The following is an 18,164-nucleotide window of genomic DNA, read 5'->3' on the forward strand; positions in this document are numbered from 1 at the left end:
AGGCTGAGTGGACAGGGCAGGAAATCGTATCCCCAATTTTTAGAAGGGAAACTGAACCCAGAGGTGGCCAGCATGTCCTGAAGGCTGCACCCCAGCGGCGGGACTCTGAGTGCCAGACCAAGGGATCAACCCACAAGGAGAGCCAGTCGGAGGAGGAGAACCGAGGGTCCTTCGTGGGCCCCGCCCCCTATCACCCCACACCCCACTCCCACCCCCGCCCTCACATGGGCGATGCTGATGCCGCAGTAGATGGAGAAGGCCGTCGCCAGGTCCTCGTCGAACTTGCTGAACCACGGCCCATTGATCTTGTTCACCAGCTCGGCCACACCGATGACCTCTGGGGGAGGGAAAGGGGCAAGGAACCACTGGTGGAGGGAGGGATCGGGTGGAGGGAGGGATCCGGCCGGGACCTGCCCTCGCAGTTTCCGCAGGTTACGTCCCAGGCATGGAACCCGACTCCCTTATGCTCCGGGACACCGGAGGCGGTGGGGAAGTGTTGCCCGCCCCCCGGTCGCTCAGACCCGCCCCGCCCGGCGCAGGCCCCGCCCCAGCCCCGCCCCGCCCCTCCGCCTGGGCCGCCACGCGCACCCTGGTTCTCGTTCTTGATGGGGAAGCAGAGGATGTTGCGCGTGCGGAAGCCGGTGCTGTCGTCCACGCCGCGGTAGAAAAGCGGATGGGCATATGCATCAGGGATGTTCAGGATCTGGCCCGTGGTCGCCACGTGTCCCGCGATGCCCTGATCGGCCGGGATGCGGATCTCATAGCTCTGCCGGGGCAGAGATGGAGTCGAGAGGAAGAAGTTAGTGACCCGGCCACAGAGGGGACTATTAAACGTCGGGCCGCTCCCAGCGCCGCCGGCGGACTCCCGGACACCCCTAGGGCCACATACTCCCTCCACACCCGCTCACCTCATCATCCACCACGCCCCCGTCGAACACCTTGGCCACTAGCTCATTCTGATCCAGCAGGAACACAGAGCAGCTGTGGAGGGAGGGGTTTGGTCCTCTGAGGCCTGACAACCCCCTCTGATCGCCCTCACTTCTCATAAGGAGGCAAAGGCCGGATTTCCGAGGCCTGGGAGGAGTGCTCCAAGGTAAGACACTCTGCTCAGGGCTGGCTGGCTCCAGAAACGTGTCCGTTCAAGTGTTTTTTTTTGGAAGCACCTACTATGTGCCAGGCACTGCGATAGGAGCTGAGGATCCAAAGCCAGCTCTGTCCCTGCTGTATTGGAGCTTACAGTCTAGTGAGGGAGACAGGCATGAAATAAAGGATCCCTCAAAAGGTGATGAAGTCCCGCAGGGGGAAGTGGGTGGGGCAGGAAAGGAGAGGATGGGGACTGAAGGCCGCAGCCTCTCTCGCCCTGTCCCCTGGGTAGAGTCACTCACATCTCTGCGTTGCTGAGGTTTCTGGCCTCCGTGATGATCTCCTGGAGCAGGACAGAGACGTCATCTGGGGGAGGGAGAAGACCAGGCAGGGTGAGACCAGGCTGCCAAGACCTCTCGCCTCTCCTCTGCAAATGCCAGCCCCCATGCCCACACACACCCAGGCAGAGAGAACAGTGCACTCACCCAGGTGGGTGAAGAGATTCTTTGCCACTTGGAGAAGAGCCTGGAATGAAGGAAATGGAGATCATAGGGGGGTCGGGGTGCAGGGGTCACCCTATCCAACCCCCTGCCTCCAACAGCACCCGGGTCTTCTCCTTCCTTCCCTAGGGCTCACCGGACAAGCCAGAAACTGTCAGTGTCTAATTGTATCATTTGGCTACTAAGCGAAGGAGTGAGGGAATAGCCCCGGTGCAGGTGAGGAGTCTCCTGAGTGTCTCAGCCGCCTTCACGCCGCTCTAGCTGCCTAGGTGTTGCTGTAGTGCCCATATTGAACACTAGAGGGCGATCACATACAGTGCCTGCGGGCAGTGGCGCGGGTCCTGAACAACTGCAAGCCTTCAAATTATGAGGTTACGGAGCCACCTGGGGAAGGGTTGCCACCAGTCCAGAAAGACATGGGCATTTCCCTTCTGAATGGCTCTTGGGGGCTGAAAACTGGGCGAGTCGGTGCCCGAGAGAGGCTGAAGGCAGGTCACTCACCTGGCACTCACACTTGAGTTTCTGTTCCTTCTGGAAGGCCAGGGTGCTGGTGAGCACGGTGCTGGTGTAGTGGAAGCAGTGCTGGATCACATGCTCGTCCTGGTCGGTGAACCTGGAGGAGGGGGTGGGCTCACTCAGGAGGGAAGGGAAGACCGGCTTCTCTCCCCACTCTCCTTACTTCTGTTCCATCAGAAGCCCACAGGGGTACCCACCTGCCAACTATATAACCAACCACTGCACAGGCCCTTGGAACAGCTTCCCACCCCCATGCCCCTGCAGACTGGGGGCTTCCCAAGGGGAGGGCTCCAGTCCTCCTTAGATGCTTGAAACCAGAGCCATACCTCCCCTCTCTGATTTGGGATTTACCCAGCCCAAAGCTGGGTCTCCTCCCTCAGACTAGAGACTGCCTGGGCTCAAGCTGGTGTTCTGCTCTTCCCCAGGCACACCTCCAGCCTTGGGGAGGGGCGGTGGCACTGCCCTGTCTTGTGCGGCTCCTGTCACTACCCCACTGTCCCTGGACTCTGCTGGCCCTGATTCGGTGCCTCCAGAAATCTTAGGGTGGTGGTGTAGAGAGGACTGCTTGCCCTGTTCATGGAGCTAGCTCTGGCGAGACAAGATCAGCCCCAAATCCTGCTCAGGTCATTCAATCTGGCCACCAAATGATTTGTCACTGGGGAGCTGCATGGGGCTGGGTGGACCAATGGTGTGCGTCATGGGAAGAGCCTGCCTTAGCCCACATCACGCTGCCCTGAGGTGTCGCTGCCTAAGCTCTTTCCCACTTTTTGGCTGGCCTTGGTGCTCCGCCCTGGTGGGGCATCCCCCACTCATGCTTGCCATCCAGTGATTCGGGTCTAGATCCCATCCCCACCACCCTGGGTCTGTCTGCACACCTTCCTTACATTTGTGGTCCCTTAGCTAGCCCCATCCACCTCTCACCCCTCAACCCAGGACATCTCTCAGCTTCAGCCACACAAAGATCCTCATCATTCTGAGAAAACCTTGGGCTCTTTCACACCTTTGTGCTTTTTTTCTGCATTGTTCCCTCAGCCTAGAATACCCTTCTCACTCTCTTCCCTCTATGCCCTGAAAATGAGCTTCAAGTCTTATGAAATGGGGCCATGACTATATCACCCATGCCCAGTGCAGAGCCTGGTACAGAGAAACACTTCGGAGGTCTTTGCTAATGTCGTTACTGTATCCTATCCCTGGCCTTGCCACCAGCCCCATCCCACTCACAGCTGAAGGGCTTCTGGAGCCCCTGTTCTCTGGCTACTTAGCTGTGTTTCAGGAAGCTTCTCTGCAGTCACTGCACTGAGCTGAGCCCCACCCTGGCTCATGCAGTCATTCAACACTCACTCCCTGAAATGCGTGGGACCCAGAGATGGCCCTGCCCCTGACCTGGGCCTCAAGGCTGCCACCAAGGCCCCATCTTTATTTCCTGCTGATACCACCTCTCCTCCAGCCCTGGGGCCATCCTAGAACCCAATCTCACAGCCAGCAGCGAGAGGTCATGGCCCCAGCTGGACCCCCATTCACTCTGCCTTCCCCTCCCCAAAGGCCTTCCCAAGGCCATCTGGTCAGCACTGGGATGGCAACATTAAGTGCTCAATATTTGTTTGCTGATTGGCATAAATTCTCCCACCATTAGGATGCCCACAAGTTCCAAATGCCACCAATCCCACATTCTCCCCGCCTCAGCTGATTCTGCCTTGCCCCTATCTTTGTTTCCCCAGGCCCACCCAACGGTCAACACAGTTCCATGCTGGTAGGTTCTGTAGCTCAGACCTAGGACTCCTGGATCTCCACCCTACCCCAGCAGACCTCAGGCCCGGGCTCTGACACCTACCTAGTCTCAGGCTTTCTAGTGTCCACCTCCTGCAGGAGCTCCAGGCCCTGAAACCCAGCCTGTTTGCTTGGACTCCAGAGGCCAGCATCCTATCAGCATCTCTTTGCATCAGGACTCAGCCCCTCATCTGTCTACTTCTCCCCACCTATGTGATGCAGCACAAACTGCTCATCCTACCAGCCCAAGTGTGAACCTGCACCCAGGACAGAAATGGCTCATCAGACGCAGCACTGTTTCTCCCTGAACTAAGATCCATTTGCAATAAAATTCAGGCACCTACTGCCTATTTAGGAGTTAGTGTAGGATATGAAATTTATTTATGACACCATTTCTAGACCCCAGGTTTGTCCTCAGTTCTTGAGATATGCTTCCCAACTAAGCCTCCAAGCCTGCTTCCCTGTCCACTGTGCCCTGCCCACAAAAAAAGAGATTTTTATGTATCATTTTTATAGCTGCCCTGTCAGGAGCTCAAAAGATCCACAGCTTTTCCCAGTCCCCAAGCATATTCCCTTTAGCCACTGTCCACTGTGTTGATGACGCTTTGTGGGTCCCAGAGGATTCATCCAACCCAGAGCACACCCACTCCTCCATCTAGCATTTTCTAGCAGTAATGCAAAAACAGGGATGGCAAGGGAGGGAGCCCAATACCCCAAGAGCAGTTTACCCAAACTTCAGAAAGTGGGAGAAGAGAAGAGGAACTAGCTTGGACCTCAACATGACTTTCATTCTCTTGCACTAACACACTGTTCAACCCACTGCTGCTGAGACAGTAGCCCCTGCCCAGTACCCATCCCACACTGTTACCCTGGTGGAGCCCTAGCCAGCCTCTCAGTGACATCTCCTGATCTGCATCATCCCACAAAGACTCACAAGTCTCCTTCTAGCTTGTTGAAGGCGCAGGCCAAGGCCACCACCTGGTCAGTGGCCCGGCTGATGACAGGGACACAGAGCATGGCCTGCAACGCACAGCCCAACATGCTCTGCAGCTGTTGCACATCTTCCTGCAAAGGGGAGGCAAGTCAGGGCAGGGAAGCAGGGGGCAGTATGCTTCCCTCCTCCAGCCCTCCATCACATTTTGCAACAGGCAGTTCTAAGGGACTCATGCAAGGCTGGAAGCTCTGTGTCATGGGACAGATGGGACAGTAGAAAGTCCCTAGGTCTTATCTGCCCCATTCCTAGGCTGCTCTGTAACAGAGACCCTGGCTCTGGGGGCTGGCAGTGGGGTCTCCTCTTTCTCCTCTGGGTCAGCCAGGCCATGACTTACAGAGGTGAGGTCCTTCAGCTGGATGGACTTCTTGTCTTCCACCACCTGGCCCAGGCATCCTGTCAACTAGGGGGTGAGGAGAGACTGAGTCAGGGCCCAGCACTCCTCAGGTCGGGGGATCTCAACCTGTCCCCACCCTCAAGTCTGGAAGTTTCAAAGAGCCCTTCAGTCAGTCCAAATGGTGGACGGGGTCAGCATTGATGAGCAGAGATGGAGAGGAGTCTGGCAGAATTCGCTATAAAGGACTCTAAGGTCTTCCCTAACTACGGGAGAGATAAGCAGACTCCAAGGATTCTCAACAGATTCTAGCAGATCCATATCCAGAAATACTCCAACAGAAGTGAACAGGTCCCAGGTAAGCCTTTCTGTAGATGCTAAGAGATTCTTCCTAATAGAGCCTGCTGATCACAGGTTGTGATCCCTGCAGCATTTCTAAGTAGTCCCAAGATCCAGATAATTCCATCGGATTCCAAGAGTCTAGAGGATCCAAATACTCCAGGCAGATCCCAGGAGTGTCTACCCGGCCTCAACCGCCCCTGCAGACTCCAACGAGAAGACAGACGCGGGACTCACGGGAAAGCTGACCTCTTCCCCGAGCACTTTGTCTCCGATGACCTGAGGAACGGAGCGCAGGGGGCCGGTTAAAGGAAAGGCAAGGGATTTCCCCCTCGGAGACCCGAGTTCCTCGCCCAGCCCCGCCCCCGCTCTACAGTGGACCTGGGCCCTCACCTTGCAAGAAAGCTGGAGATTGTCCTCCGACACCAGCAGGAGGCAGCAGCGGGATGCCCGGGTCTCCTGCTGCAGCTGAGGGAGGGACAGGCAGGGCGAGGGGGTGACTGCGGATCCAGGTCACCCCACTCCCCACCTGCTCCCCTCTCCAGGGCTCTTCAGGCGGGTGGAAGAGAGAGGAAGGAAGGACATCGTAATTGGAACTAAGATGGAGGGCTCAAGGGGAAGTTGGTCCCCGGAGGGAGACAGGACGGGGAGGTGGCCGGGAGGGGCGCAGGGACTCACGTATTGGAGCACTTTGAGCTGCAGGGAAGACGCATCCAGGTCGTAGAGTTCCCCTGCAAGGGCCAGGCCGCCGGTCAGAGAGAGGGCCCCTCCCCACCTCCGTGTCCGGGTCCCTCGGGCGCTGCTCAGCTCCGCGCCGGGCCCGCCGCCGGCTCCCGGGACCGCCTAACCCGCCCACCTCCCCTCCAAGTTCTTCCCTGCCCCGCCCTCGTGACCTGCCCAGGCCAGGCCCTCACCGCACAGTTGCAGGATCTTGCGGTCGCGGTCGGTGTACGCCGCCCCGCCCTTCTGGTCTTCCGCCGCCCCCTCCGGGGGGTTCTGGACTGCTCGGGGAGCCTCCCTGGGCCCGCGCTGCTGCAGGGCCTGCACCCTCCGCAGGGCCACCAGGGTCTGGGGCAGGCCGAGCGGTTAGCGCGCCGCTTGCCCCAAGCTCGCTGCGCTTGCTGCAGCGGGATTCCTGCCTTTGCTCCCGCCGTTCCCTCTGCCTGCCGGGCCCAGGGACCCCGCCGGCCGTCCCAAACACCTCATCCCTGGACTCTACCTTCCTGAGTGCTCCCCTGGGGGCTCCCACTGCCCCTGGAGCGTCCAGAGGTCCAGGAACAGGAGGGTACAGGGTCTATCTCCATCCCTAGCCCCTAGATTCTTCCAAGACAAGATGTCAGATTTCTGTCTCCAGCCCCCTCAGGAAGTCGTGAGTCCTTGTTAAAGTCACAAAGTCATAAAGTCTCAGGCATGAAAGAGCCTCAGTATCATTATGTGGAGGGTTCTTTCTAAGTACAGATGCTCCCGGACTTAGGATAGGGTTGCTTCCCCATAAATCATCAAAAAGTCGAAAATTGTAAGTTGGCAACCGTGTGTATTTACAAGATATTTGACCAGTTTTGTTTCACCACTGCCCTAGGTCAGTCGGTGCTATCACTGTCCCCATTTTCAGGTGTGAAACTGAGGCCCAGAGAGGTTTAGTGACTTGCTCAAGGTCACACAGCTCAAAAGCATCAACGCCGAAGCTGAAACCCAGGTCTGTCCAGCTCCCTGGCCAGGCCATCTTCCCACCAGCTGTGATAAGGGTCTTCAGCCTCATTGTACATGGCCCCACTCCCACTCACATGCTTCTCCACTGCCTGCAGGCTCCATTCCTCATTGTCACTCAGCTGGCCACAGTGCACCTGGAGGGATGGGAGAAGGGAACTAGCTGTGACCTCTCAGTATCTGTCTCTGCCAGAATGCCCTCCCCATGTGCAGCACACATCGGTCCCCACCAACACATACACACTCCAATCTGTGGGCCTCAGTGATAACCCCATCTTTCTGACCACCCAGACAGATCCAGGAAAATCCCCTCCCATAGGAAGTCTCCTAGGACTAACCCAAGGACGTGAAACTTTTTTGTCTCTGCCTTTTCAATCACTGCCTCATCAAGAGCACAGTCCAGGTGTATGGTTCAGGGGATGGAGGGACCTTAGACCCCTTTTTAGCTCACAGATTATGGAGCGCTGCAGGTCCTGATTTTAGAATTGCTGGTATTAGCCTCAGCCTCCCAGCTCTATCCTGTCTGAGTTAGGGTTTGAGCTGCCCCTAAGTCTTGGATAAAGGAATGGGCTCAGTATGATGCACCTGCCGTGGTGAGGATGGATGGGTGAATGAATAAATGGATAAATGGGTTCGTGAAGTGCTTTGCCTTACATGTGATTCTCACCACCGTGATGCAAGCCTCCACCTGGCAGGCAAGCCATGGCCAGCAAAGTGGAGTGCCTTGTCCAAAATCACATAGCAGAAAGTGGCAGAGTGAAGACAGCACCACCCACTCCCTACCATTCTCTGCCCACACCTTCCCCCCTCTAGATCTGCTCCCTCCACCACCCCCGTCATCCCTTCCCTCTCCAAGTTCCCTGTGCCAGTCACCAGGGAACTCAGCCCATCTTTCATACTCTGTGAAGTCCCTTCCCCCACCTCTACTTGGGTGCTTGTCGAGGAAAATGAGAGACGGTGGGGAGGGAGGGTGGCAGCCTAGGGACCCACTACAGGCCCTGACAGCAAGGTTCCCCACCTGCGTCACTAGCTTGTCACTAGCTTCCGGAGCCTACTCAAAGCTGCTCACCACCTGCAGAGCTCCCAACAGCGCCTGCACTGGGGGCCCCTCCTTCCTCCTCCCTCCCCAGTCAGCAGCCAATGCCTGCCTCAGCTCTGGGTCTCCTGCCAGGAGCAGATGGGGAGGAGGAGACCAGCAGGTTCTCGGGAAGCTCACAGTCTGGCTGGGGTGGGATGAGTGGGGAGACATGACTGGGAGGAGGTGTGGAGCCTCATACCTGAGGAAGGAGAGAGAAAGCTAGGTGGGTAGCTCAGAGGGGAGGACATTTGGAAGGCTTCCTGAATTGGCATGGGGAGGACAAGTAGACCTTGAAGAGACCAGGACACTGGCGGTAGGTGGTGTGGGGAGATGAGGATCCAGGTAGGGGTGTGGTCCATGGTACCACAGAAGGAAGGGCCTTGAGTGCCAGGCTAAGACGTTAGACTTTAGCCTGAGAATACTGGGGAGCCATGGCAGACTTTAGCATCTGAGGGCCACTGTCTATGGGGTGTAGGGTGAATTTGAGGGAGGAAGATTGGAGGCAGGAAGACCTGGAAGAGACCTGGGCTGTCAAGGATGGTGTTGAAACTTAAGCTCTGGATGAGGCTCAATCTGTGACTCCTACGGGACAGTGGGGGCTGGAGGGAGGAGAAGCTGGGGCTATGGTTCATTTGCATATGGCTTATATAAATATGTTGGCATTTTACTGTTAGCACATGGAGGAGGACGTGGTTCTTGTTCCCTCCACCTGGTCCCATCTCTCAGGAATAGAGAAGGCTGGGACCCCTCTAGGGCTGTGGGGCAACCAGTTCTTGGGCTGCCTCAGCCCACCTGCACCCAGCATGTGCATAAACACACACACCCACACTCTCATGAAGAACGTCAGGCCCTCACACACATGCACTTACACTCACTCTCCCATGGAGGTAATACACACACACACACACACACACACACACATACACACACGGGGCAGTCACAGACACAAAGACATCCACACACCCACCCTTACAGTGTCCACAGCATCCCCACAGGCATATTCATGCCTGTACACAGGAAACTTAGTTCACATACTCAACAGTCATGCACATGCACCTGGCGCCCCCATACACAAACACACACAATCACCCCCACACACTCATGGCTTTTTGTTCACCAACAGGAACACACACTTGCTCTTGCTAATCAGGGCAAGTGTCTGGGACCCAGTGGGAACACTCAACAGTGGGCACTGTGGCTGTAAGAGAGGGTTAAAAACCCAGCACAGCCCCCAGGTCCCCACCCTCACCAAGTTCAAAATGGCTAATGGCATGAACACCCCATCCCCGTGCAGGGAGCTGGTGTGGCTGGTGTAGCTGGGGGAAGAGTGGGCACAAATCAGGCATCAAATGCCAGAGACCAAAGGCTGCCACTCCTCAAAGGGACTTATGATCCCAGGATTAAAGAACAGAGCCAAAGACTCTTTCCACACAAAAAATCTGCAATCAAGCCACCTTGAGCGGTGAGCTGTAAAGGCCCAGAAGTCAGCCACACAGCCCTGCACCTGGCCAGCATATTCCTCAGAGAGCCCTCGCTGACTGCATCCCCATCGGGCCCCAGCATTCCTTTGCAGGACTCCCTCGAGGGGGTTCCTTGCTAGCACTTGCCATCACGTGTGATCCCATCCTTATTTTGCTCACTTGTTTTGCAGTATTTTTGTTATTTTTATTCTCTTTAGAGATGGAGTCTCACTCTATTCTCCTGGCCAGATTCGAACTCCTGAGCTCAAGGAATACTCCCAAGTAGCTGGGGTTATGCTCACTGTAGTGCTTGTCACCACCAACCCTCCAGACCGTATGGTCTGTGAAGGCAGGGCCTGTCTAATCTGTCTTGGTCACTTCTGTGTTCCCAGCACCTAGCACACCATGCCTGGCATACAGTGGGTACTCAAGAAATAGTTGTTCAACTGATGGATGGGTGGATGGATAGGTGGATCAGTGGATGAATACTAAGAGCAGAGACTCAGAGAGAGGAACGGGGCTTGTCGAGGAAGGAGCTGGTGACTTGGCCTTCCCAAAAGATTGACCGACCCTGTGGCACTCCATCTTCCTTCTGCACCCTCTGCCCTCAGGATCTGGCAGCAGCTGGGAAGTCTGGGGCTGCCTGTGCTGCCTCTGGGAGGCAGTGAGATCCTGCGAGCCAGGGAGCATCTGTCAGACGTGTATGCCTTGGGGAGGGGGCATCCTAGGGAAGTGCATTTCCACATGAGTGGGAAGGTGCAGGCTTGGAGGAGAGGCAGATGTGAATAATCTAAACATCTTTCAAGAGTTCTTCCCTGCCCAGGGTATTTGAGGAGGTGAAGGGACGGTTGTTGAAAACTCCTGGCAGCCAGAGCCCAGCTGGCTAGCAACCTGCTCAATAGCATGCACCCCTACTTCAGCGTCCCCAGGACCACATTCTCCCCTCAGCACACTACCCCTTCCCCCGGCCTCCTTCCTGCCTCGCTCACATTCCTCCTCTGCCTAGAATCCCCTTTCCCTTCTTCCCTTCCTGTGGACCTCCTACCTGTGCCCCAAGGCCCCACACAAATGCTTTCTCCGTGGTGAGGTACCACTTGCTGCTCCAGGCTCTGCCACCAGAGCACCTGCTGGCAACAGTATTTCATCTGGCCTGTGGTGGTGAGGGTGTCCCTGCCCTTCCCCAGACTGAGAGCTCCCTGAAGGCAGAGTCAGCTCCAGAACCCAGCCTGCCGCAGGACCAGAGCAGAGTTCTACTGGGTGAGTTAAGTGTAAGTGATCCGATCCCACCAGCGTCCCTGAGACACACACACACACACACACACACACACATACACACACACACACACACACACATTGGCCTCTGGCCCAGCCTGAGCCAAGGTGAGCAGCGGCCATGGCAAGCATTCCGCCCACAAGGGGAGCAACCTTCCAAATGTCTTCCCCTTACTTCCCTCCTGACCCAGTCCTCATAGCCTCAACCTAAGGAAGTCCTTCTCAGGCACCTGGCACCCCAGGCCCTTTGCCCTCAGCAGAGAAGGAGGTGCGCAACCCAGCCACTGCCTCCCAACCCCCACCTCTGCACACAGCCCCTCACCTCGGTGCCCCTCAAAGCTGACCAGCCCTGGGACAGACCAAGAGCAAAGAATAGGGGGAGGCGACCCCCTGAGAACTCCGTGCAACAGCAGCTCTGTTCCAGAAGCTGGGGGTGGGGGGAGCAGCTTGCAGAGAAACCAAGCAGCGGCCTCGGCTCCCTCAGTCAGGCAGATGGGTGCGGAGGAGACTCAGCCAAGTACCCCTCCTCTCCTCTCCTCTCTCCTCCCCTCTCAGCCATCCCCCACTCCCACCACCCTCTCCTGCCAGCAACTCAGAAAGGTCAGGCGCCTGGGAAGCGTTTAATTCCATTTTAATGAGCTGGAGAGGAGTCCCCTGGGAACCAACACCTGCTCATTTATCTGTCCATGCCCCCAAGCCTGCCCTTTACTGGAATGGCAGCCCCCTCGACAGAAGCAGACTCCCAATAATAGCAATTTGGGGAACTCATCCTTTGGTTACTGGGACAGAACAAGAGTTTGAACCCCCATCTCCATACAGGAGAAGAAACGGTAAGAGCGGCAGAATCCCGCCCCCACAGGCTCTTCCACAACCTCCTCCGCGGAGCAGAAACCCTGGGAACTCCTCGAGGGGCTGCAGAGGGAGCCTTGCCTGGGTTCTGGGGCTCTGGCAGAGCATCCACCACTTCCCACTAACACTCCTTCCTCAGCCACTCCAGGAAGCCCCCCTAGCTGCCTGTCTTCCGCCAGCCTCAGCCCTGGGTCTGGCTGGCCTGCCCATGGCCTTTCTCTCCTCAAGGCCCCCAGCTCCAGCCACTCCAAATCTCTGGCTAGTTTTCTACACTATCTCTGCCGGTCAGGCCCTTATGTCCATCTGTCCCTCCGCAGCATCTCTCTTCACACCTCACTTGGTTCATGCCCTCCTGGACATTATTCCCACCCCATCTGGAGGATCCCAAAGAGAAACCAAGGTTAGTGCTGCTAACCAAAGGCTAGGCCTTCTAACCTTATGGGGGCTGAGAGTCCAGCAGGGGCTTGCACACCCCTCAGAAAGCTGCTGACTGGGCCAATGGCTTCATCCTCATCCTACCCATTCGAGGTAGGGCAGAAGGCTGGGGTGTGGGAGATGCCCCAACTCCTCCCACCCCCACACCCCCACTTCCCCTCACTCCATCCTCGCTTATGGCTCCCATCTCTCTCTCTCTCTCATACACACACACACACACACACACACACACACACACACACACGCCCTGGACAGGCTCCATCCACCACTCCCTCCCGTGGTCTCCTCTCCCCACATCCCACCACCTCGGCAGGCTCTTACCAAGATGACAGCTGCCACGGCCCCGGCCTCCTTGTCCGCTAGCGGCATGACCAGCACTGAGGGGGAGAGGGCAATGAGGTGCTCCTGCAGGGCCGGTGAGGCTCAGAGATACTGAGCCGGGACCCAGGTGGGGGAGACAAAGACGCAGACAAAGAGAGGCCAGGACAGAGACACAGAGAGACCCCAAAACCCACAGAAACACAGAGGCGGGTCCTGAGGCAGCGACAAAAACAACCACAGCAACAGCCTCTGCATGGAAGGAAACCCCTTCACTCGACAACCTTCAAGTGATCCTCCCCGGGTTGCAGGGAGGAAGGCAGGTGAGGCTGAGCACCTCTATTTTACAGATTGGGAAACTGAGGTCTAGAAAGGGGAAGTGACTTGCCCAAGATCACACAGCAAGTCAGGTCTCCTGACTCCCAGTCTTGTGCACTTTCCACATCGAGACAGAGGACAGAGACCTAGAGAGACTGAGACACGAGGCAGAGAGAGACATGGCGGACAGGAGGCATGGAGGGGAAGAAAAAGAGAAATAGGGCCAATGACAGTGACAGAGAGAGTGTGAGAACAACTACAGCCCCATCCAGCATCAGGCACAAGCACATCACAACCACAGCCACGGGCCACTGAGCCCTCGCTTGTGCCAGGCCCCTAACATGCATGATCTCACTTGCGCCTCCTTGAAACACCCCCTCAAGGTAAATACTGTTGTCCCATTTTATATTCAGGAAGTTGAGGCTCAGAGAGTTTAGTAGCACAATAGAGAGAGAATTAGATGGAGGGATTGCTAGAGACACGGAGCAAGAGATGAAGAGGGATAGAAGACAGACATGACCTGGAGTGCAGGGGCCACAGTCCCTTCCCGCCCCTGCCCCTGCCCAGCCCCTAGCCCTTACCTTGGGTATCAGGAGCCAGTGGAGCCACCAGCCTGGCCAAGGGCTTCCCTGGCAGGTCTGAGAAGCCCAGCCCATTGCAGCCCAGCCGCTTCCGGGAGATGATAGCCTCCCTGAAAAGAGGACATGATGGCACCTTGAGAGCCCCTGGCTCAGGGAGGAACAAGGCCTGGCCTGGGGACACAAGACAGTTTGGACCCTGCACATGTGCAAGGATCTGGGCAAGCTGACCTGCCTGAGGTTGGACACGATGACAGCACAAGTAAAAAAAGTAGGAGACCCTGGACCCTATGTGGAGAAACAGGCAGCCACAGTTTGGCCTCTGGTGCCCCTTGCTGGTAAAGGCTCTGGTGGGGCACGGCGCAGATCTTCCAGGCAGTGGGAGAGCGGAGGACGTGAATGCAGGGGCTCAAAGCTAGGCTGCCTGCTACAATCTGACCTTAGGCATGTGTGCTGACCTCTCTGATCTTCCCAAGAAGACCTAGGGTGGAGAGAGAAGAACCCTCCCGGTCACCATCCTCAGAAAACAATTGTTGATCAGCTTTTAGTGCTAAGCACAGGAGGTAATCATCATAACTAAAGTTTATTGGCCATTTCCTATGTCCCGTGCACAGCCCAAGCAACTCGCATAGATGAACTCAGAATTCCAAGCAATTCTATGAATTAGATATCTTCATTTTCAGATGGAGAAGCTATGGCACCAATAGGCTAATTCACTTGTCCAGGGTCACACAGTGAATAAGTGGTACAGCCAGGACTTGAACCCAGGTAAGTGGCACCAGGGCTAGGTCTAACCACTATGTTGGAACCTTCCCAAATACCTGTGGAGGTGTGAGCTTTGAACAGGGGACAGGTGTGAGCGGCAGGGTATGACAGTGGCAGAGGGGTGGTGGGAACCAAGGCAGGGGAGGTTGGTATGGGAAGAATGAGTTTCTGTCCCACCACACAACCCACCTCCTCTACCCCCCTGGCCTCTGGCTCATCCCGCTTAATTAAGCACCTGAGTTTGCACCAAATGTCACTCCTTGATGATTAATTGTCCTGGGTTCTTTTTTTTTTTTTTGAGACGGAGTCTCGCTCTGTCGCCCAGGCTGGAGTGCAGTGGCGCAATCTCGGCTCACTGCAAGGTCCGCCTCCTGGGTTCACGCCATTCCCCTGCCTCAGCCTCTCCGAGTAGCTGGGACTACAGGCACCCGCCACCACGCCTGGCTAATTTTTTTGTATTTTTAGTAGAGACAGGGTTTCACCGTGGTCTCGATCTCCTGACCTCGTGATCCACCCGCCTCGGCCTCCCAAAGTGCTGGGATTACAAGCGTGAGCCACCGCGCCTGGCCTTGTCCTGGGTTCTTTATCCCTCATGCTGCCTCCACTTAATTGTGCTTGTAGGAACTGCCTGGCCTGGACAGAAGAGAAACCTGGGGAACTGTGTGCATACAGGGTCACTAAGGGAAGCCCAGCAAAGGTCACATGAGGAAAAGGAGGGGGTGGCCTGCAAGTCACGAGATCACTAGGTCACAGACTCTAGACAAATCGAGGACCAAAGAGGTTGAGCATCTTGTTCAAGCTCACGCAGCATTCTGAACCAGACCCATTCCTTCCTGGCCACTTTAAGTAATACAGGATCTACAGGAACCGGTGGTGTCTCCCACCTTCCAGCCCCTACACCCGGGACCTTTAAGGTTCCTGGAGTGCTGGGCTCCAGTTTCCGGCTGTCCACATTGCCAGTCACCCTGGGAAGGAGAGGGACGTAGGGTGGCAGGAGGGCAACGGGAGCCATGTTTCCTGATCATTAAACTGATGAAGGCTGAGGCTTCACGGAGGCAGGGGGTGGCCCCCGGCCAAACCCTGCCCATCTCCTTGGCCTCGGACAATCTGGTTAGCCGGAGGCCACAAGGTGGCACTGGTCCTTGCGTTGCTGGTCAGTGCGCACTGCAGCCTCATCCTGCCGACCCCCAACTATTTCCCCTCCCACCCCTGGACTGGAGCTGCTTGGCCTCTCTTTCCCAGGACCCTGATTGAAGGAATCTGTCCTCAGCCTTTCTTCTCTTTTGCACAAAACCCCTCCTCTGTGCTCACAGCCTCATGACTCTCCAGCCCTCACTCATGAGCTCCAGACCCCAGATACCCAAAGGCCACCTGGAGCCTCCCCACCACGTCCCTGAAGTGGCCCAGGGACCCCCATACCATCTGAATTATTATGTCCACTCCCTCCACCTCACAGCAAAGCAGCACAACCATCCACCAGGTCCTTCGCGGCTTGTCTGAAAACCTGCCTTCTTTCCTCACCTCCCCCATCCGATCAGTGAGTCACCTCCCAGGTGTCTCTTACAACTGTCCTCTGCTCTCTATGCCCAAGCCACTGCCCACCTCACATGGAGACACCTTTTCCCTGAACCCTGGAGCAGCCTCTCCCCGAGCCTCTAGCCTCCTAGCTGGGTCTCTTCAATCCATCCTCCATGCCAGAGCAAGAATAAGTGTTCTAGATGAAAAACCTTCAGGAGTATTCTACTTAAAGTCTCTCATTCCACTGGGTCCTTCTGGGTCAGGTTTAGTGCTGAGGGCTGAGATGAGCAGAGGGGTCAGACACATGCCTCACCTGAGGAGGTCAAGGACATGCGGAGATCAACATACAGACCCACGCTTGAGTCGGGAGATGAGGGCTCTGCCAAATGCAGGAAGAGCAGGCCCCAGCCCGCCCAGGTGCAGGGTGTGATGGAGTCAGAGAAGGCTTCCCGTAGAGGGAGACACCTGAGTTGAGTCCTAAAGGACATGCAGAGGTTATCGAGGCAGACAGGAAAGGATGTCCAGGGAATTGCAATTGTGAAGGCTTGGAGGTGAGAAGATTGTGTGCCTGCTGAAAGGTACGGCCACAAGGAGGTTGGTGTGGCTGGACGGCCGAGAACAAGGCTAGACATGGGCCAGGGCCCTATGGAGCTGGGCTTGAGTCTGAGGGCAGGGGGCGCCCTGGGAGGGATTTGAGCAGGGACGGTAACGGTCAGGTATGATTTCAGAACGATCGTGCTGCCTGTAAAACTCTCCACATAAGGAGACTGTGACACTGGAAACCTGGTCTCAGTGAGGGTCCTATCATCTTAGTGGCCCTGGACAAGAGAGAGGCTGAGCTGGGATAGACCAATCTTGATAAGCCGAGATGCCCCCAAGCACTGGGGCTTCCAAGGACCCTCAATTCTTAGGCAGCCTTGGCACCTGCTCTGTAGCCTGCCCTCCCCCAGCTTTGCAGGACCCCACAGCCCACACTCACCTCAACCTACCCCCATGTGAGCCCCTTTCCTCTGCCATAGCCCTCCCAGAACTGCTGTCCTCCTGAAGTCTCCAAAGATACCCACAGACTGCGAGGGGGAATGTGCCGAGGCTGAGTCTCCCCCACCCACATGGGAGCGGGAGCTTCGTCCACTGCTCAGACCCCCGACAGCTCCTTGCTCAACTCAGAGCTGCTCCCTGCTCCTCTCCAGTTCCTCCCTTACTACTCCCCCACCCCCACCCTGCCTTCCAGGCTCATGCTGGGGTCTGTGGGGAACTCCACACCCCAGGGCCAGCTGCCCAGGGGAAGGCTAATGACAGCACTGGGTGCCTGGGTGGTCATGGCCTGCCCCACTGAAGATAAGGACAGATGGGCACAGAGTGGAGAGAGGAACAGGCGTGGACTTTATGGCAGTTCCGTCCCTTTAACAACTATTTGTTTAATGGAAAAAGAATCGAGGGAAAGGTTCTCTGCTGGTAGGGAGCCCTACCAGCTTCTCTGAGCCCCTGTGTGTGTCCTTCTCGCATCCTCTACTTTGGAGAAGCCCCTTCCTCCAACACCCACTAGGTCCCAGGCATCAGTGAGCAGCCAAGACTGTTGCTGAGCCCATCCTCCTATGGAGCCCCATCCCCCCAGGGAACCCCCACCCTCACTGAGCCCCCCAACTCTCACTAAGTCTCTGCCCCCTCACTGAGCCCCAATCCCCCCACTCAGCCCCCATCTACCACTGAGCCCCAATCCCCTCACTAAGCCCTCACCCTCTCACTGAGCCCCATCCCCTCACTGAGCCCCCATCCTCTCACTGAGCCCCCATCCCCCCATTCAGCCCCCATCCACCACTGGCCCCCATCCCCTCACTGGGCCCCCATCCCCCACTCTACTCATCCCCCACTGAGCCCCCATCCTCTCACTGAGCCCCATCCCCCACTCAGCCCCCATCTACCACTTAGCCCTCATCCCCCACTGAGCCCCCATCCCCTCACTGAGGCCTCATCCTCTCACTGAGCCCCCATCCCCTCACTCAGCCCCCATCCGCCACTGAGCCCCCATCTCCTCACCAAGCCTCATCCTCTCACTGAGCCCCCACCCCCTCACTGAGCCCCAATCCCCTCACTAAGCCCTCACCCTCTCACTGAGCCCCCACCTTCTCACTGAGACCCAATCCCACACTGAGCCCCCACCTTCTCACTGAGACCCAATCCCACACTGAGCCCCTACCTTCTCACTGAGCCCCCATTCCCTCACTGAGCCCCTATCCTCTCACTAAGTCCCATCCCCCCACTCTCACTGAGTCCCCAGGACCTGGACCCTCTTCTTGCCCTCCTTCCCCCAGCATGTGAGGATCCCGAGATGGGAG

The 18,164-nt window shown here is 56.9% G+C and overlaps 1 protein-coding gene and 1 long non-coding RNA gene across 6 annotated transcripts in view; one reads left to right on the top strand and one right to left on the bottom strand.

Annotated features, from left to right (window-relative positions):
- Positions 1 to 18,164, bottom strand: part of PDE2A (phosphodiesterase 2A) — a 98,744-nt gene that overhangs the window by 7,833 nt on the left and 72,747 nt on the right. For all 5 annotated transcript variants that reach the window (XM_032166877.2, XM_032166880.2, XM_032166878.2 and 2 more), the window contains 15 exons: positions 13,549 to 13,658; positions 12,653 to 12,708; positions 7,315 to 7,374; positions 6,445 to 6,598; positions 6,209 to 6,261; positions 5,924 to 5,998; positions 5,768 to 5,809; positions 5,195 to 5,260; positions 4,801 to 4,931; positions 2,085 to 2,196; positions 1,569 to 1,608; positions 1,386 to 1,449; positions 909 to 981; positions 589 to 766; positions 225 to 337 (listed from right to left, as the gene is read on the bottom strand). In XM_032166877.2, coding sequence (XP_032022768.1) covers positions 225 to 337; positions 589 to 766; positions 909 to 981; positions 1,386 to 1,449; positions 1,569 to 1,608; positions 2,085 to 2,196; positions 4,801 to 4,931; positions 5,195 to 5,260; positions 5,768 to 5,809; positions 5,924 to 5,998; positions 6,209 to 6,261; positions 6,445 to 6,598; positions 7,315 to 7,374; positions 12,653 to 12,708; positions 13,549 to 13,658 — 1,327 coding nt within the window. The remainder of the gene's footprint in view (positions 1 to 224; positions 338 to 588; positions 767 to 908; positions 982 to 1,385; positions 1,450 to 1,568; positions 1,609 to 2,084; positions 2,197 to 4,800; positions 4,932 to 5,194; positions 5,261 to 5,767; positions 5,810 to 5,923; positions 5,999 to 6,208; positions 6,262 to 6,444; positions 6,599 to 7,314; positions 7,375 to 12,652; positions 12,709 to 13,548; positions 13,659 to 18,164) is intronic.
- On the top strand, positions 762 to 4,223 carry LOC131384622 (uncharacterized). The gene is made up of 3 exons (XR_009215650.1): positions 762 to 1,093; positions 1,713 to 1,799; positions 3,818 to 4,223. It is a non-coding gene; the product is annotated as an uncharacterized LOC131384622 (long non-coding RNA).

The sequence above is a fragment of the Hylobates moloch genome, unplaced genomic scaffold (genome assembly GCF_009828535.3).
Source record: "Hylobates moloch isolate HMO894 unplaced genomic scaffold, HMol_V3 SCAFFOLD_11, whole genome shotgun sequence".
NCBI lineage: Eukaryota > Metazoa > Chordata > Mammalia > Primates > Hylobatidae > Hylobates > Hylobates moloch.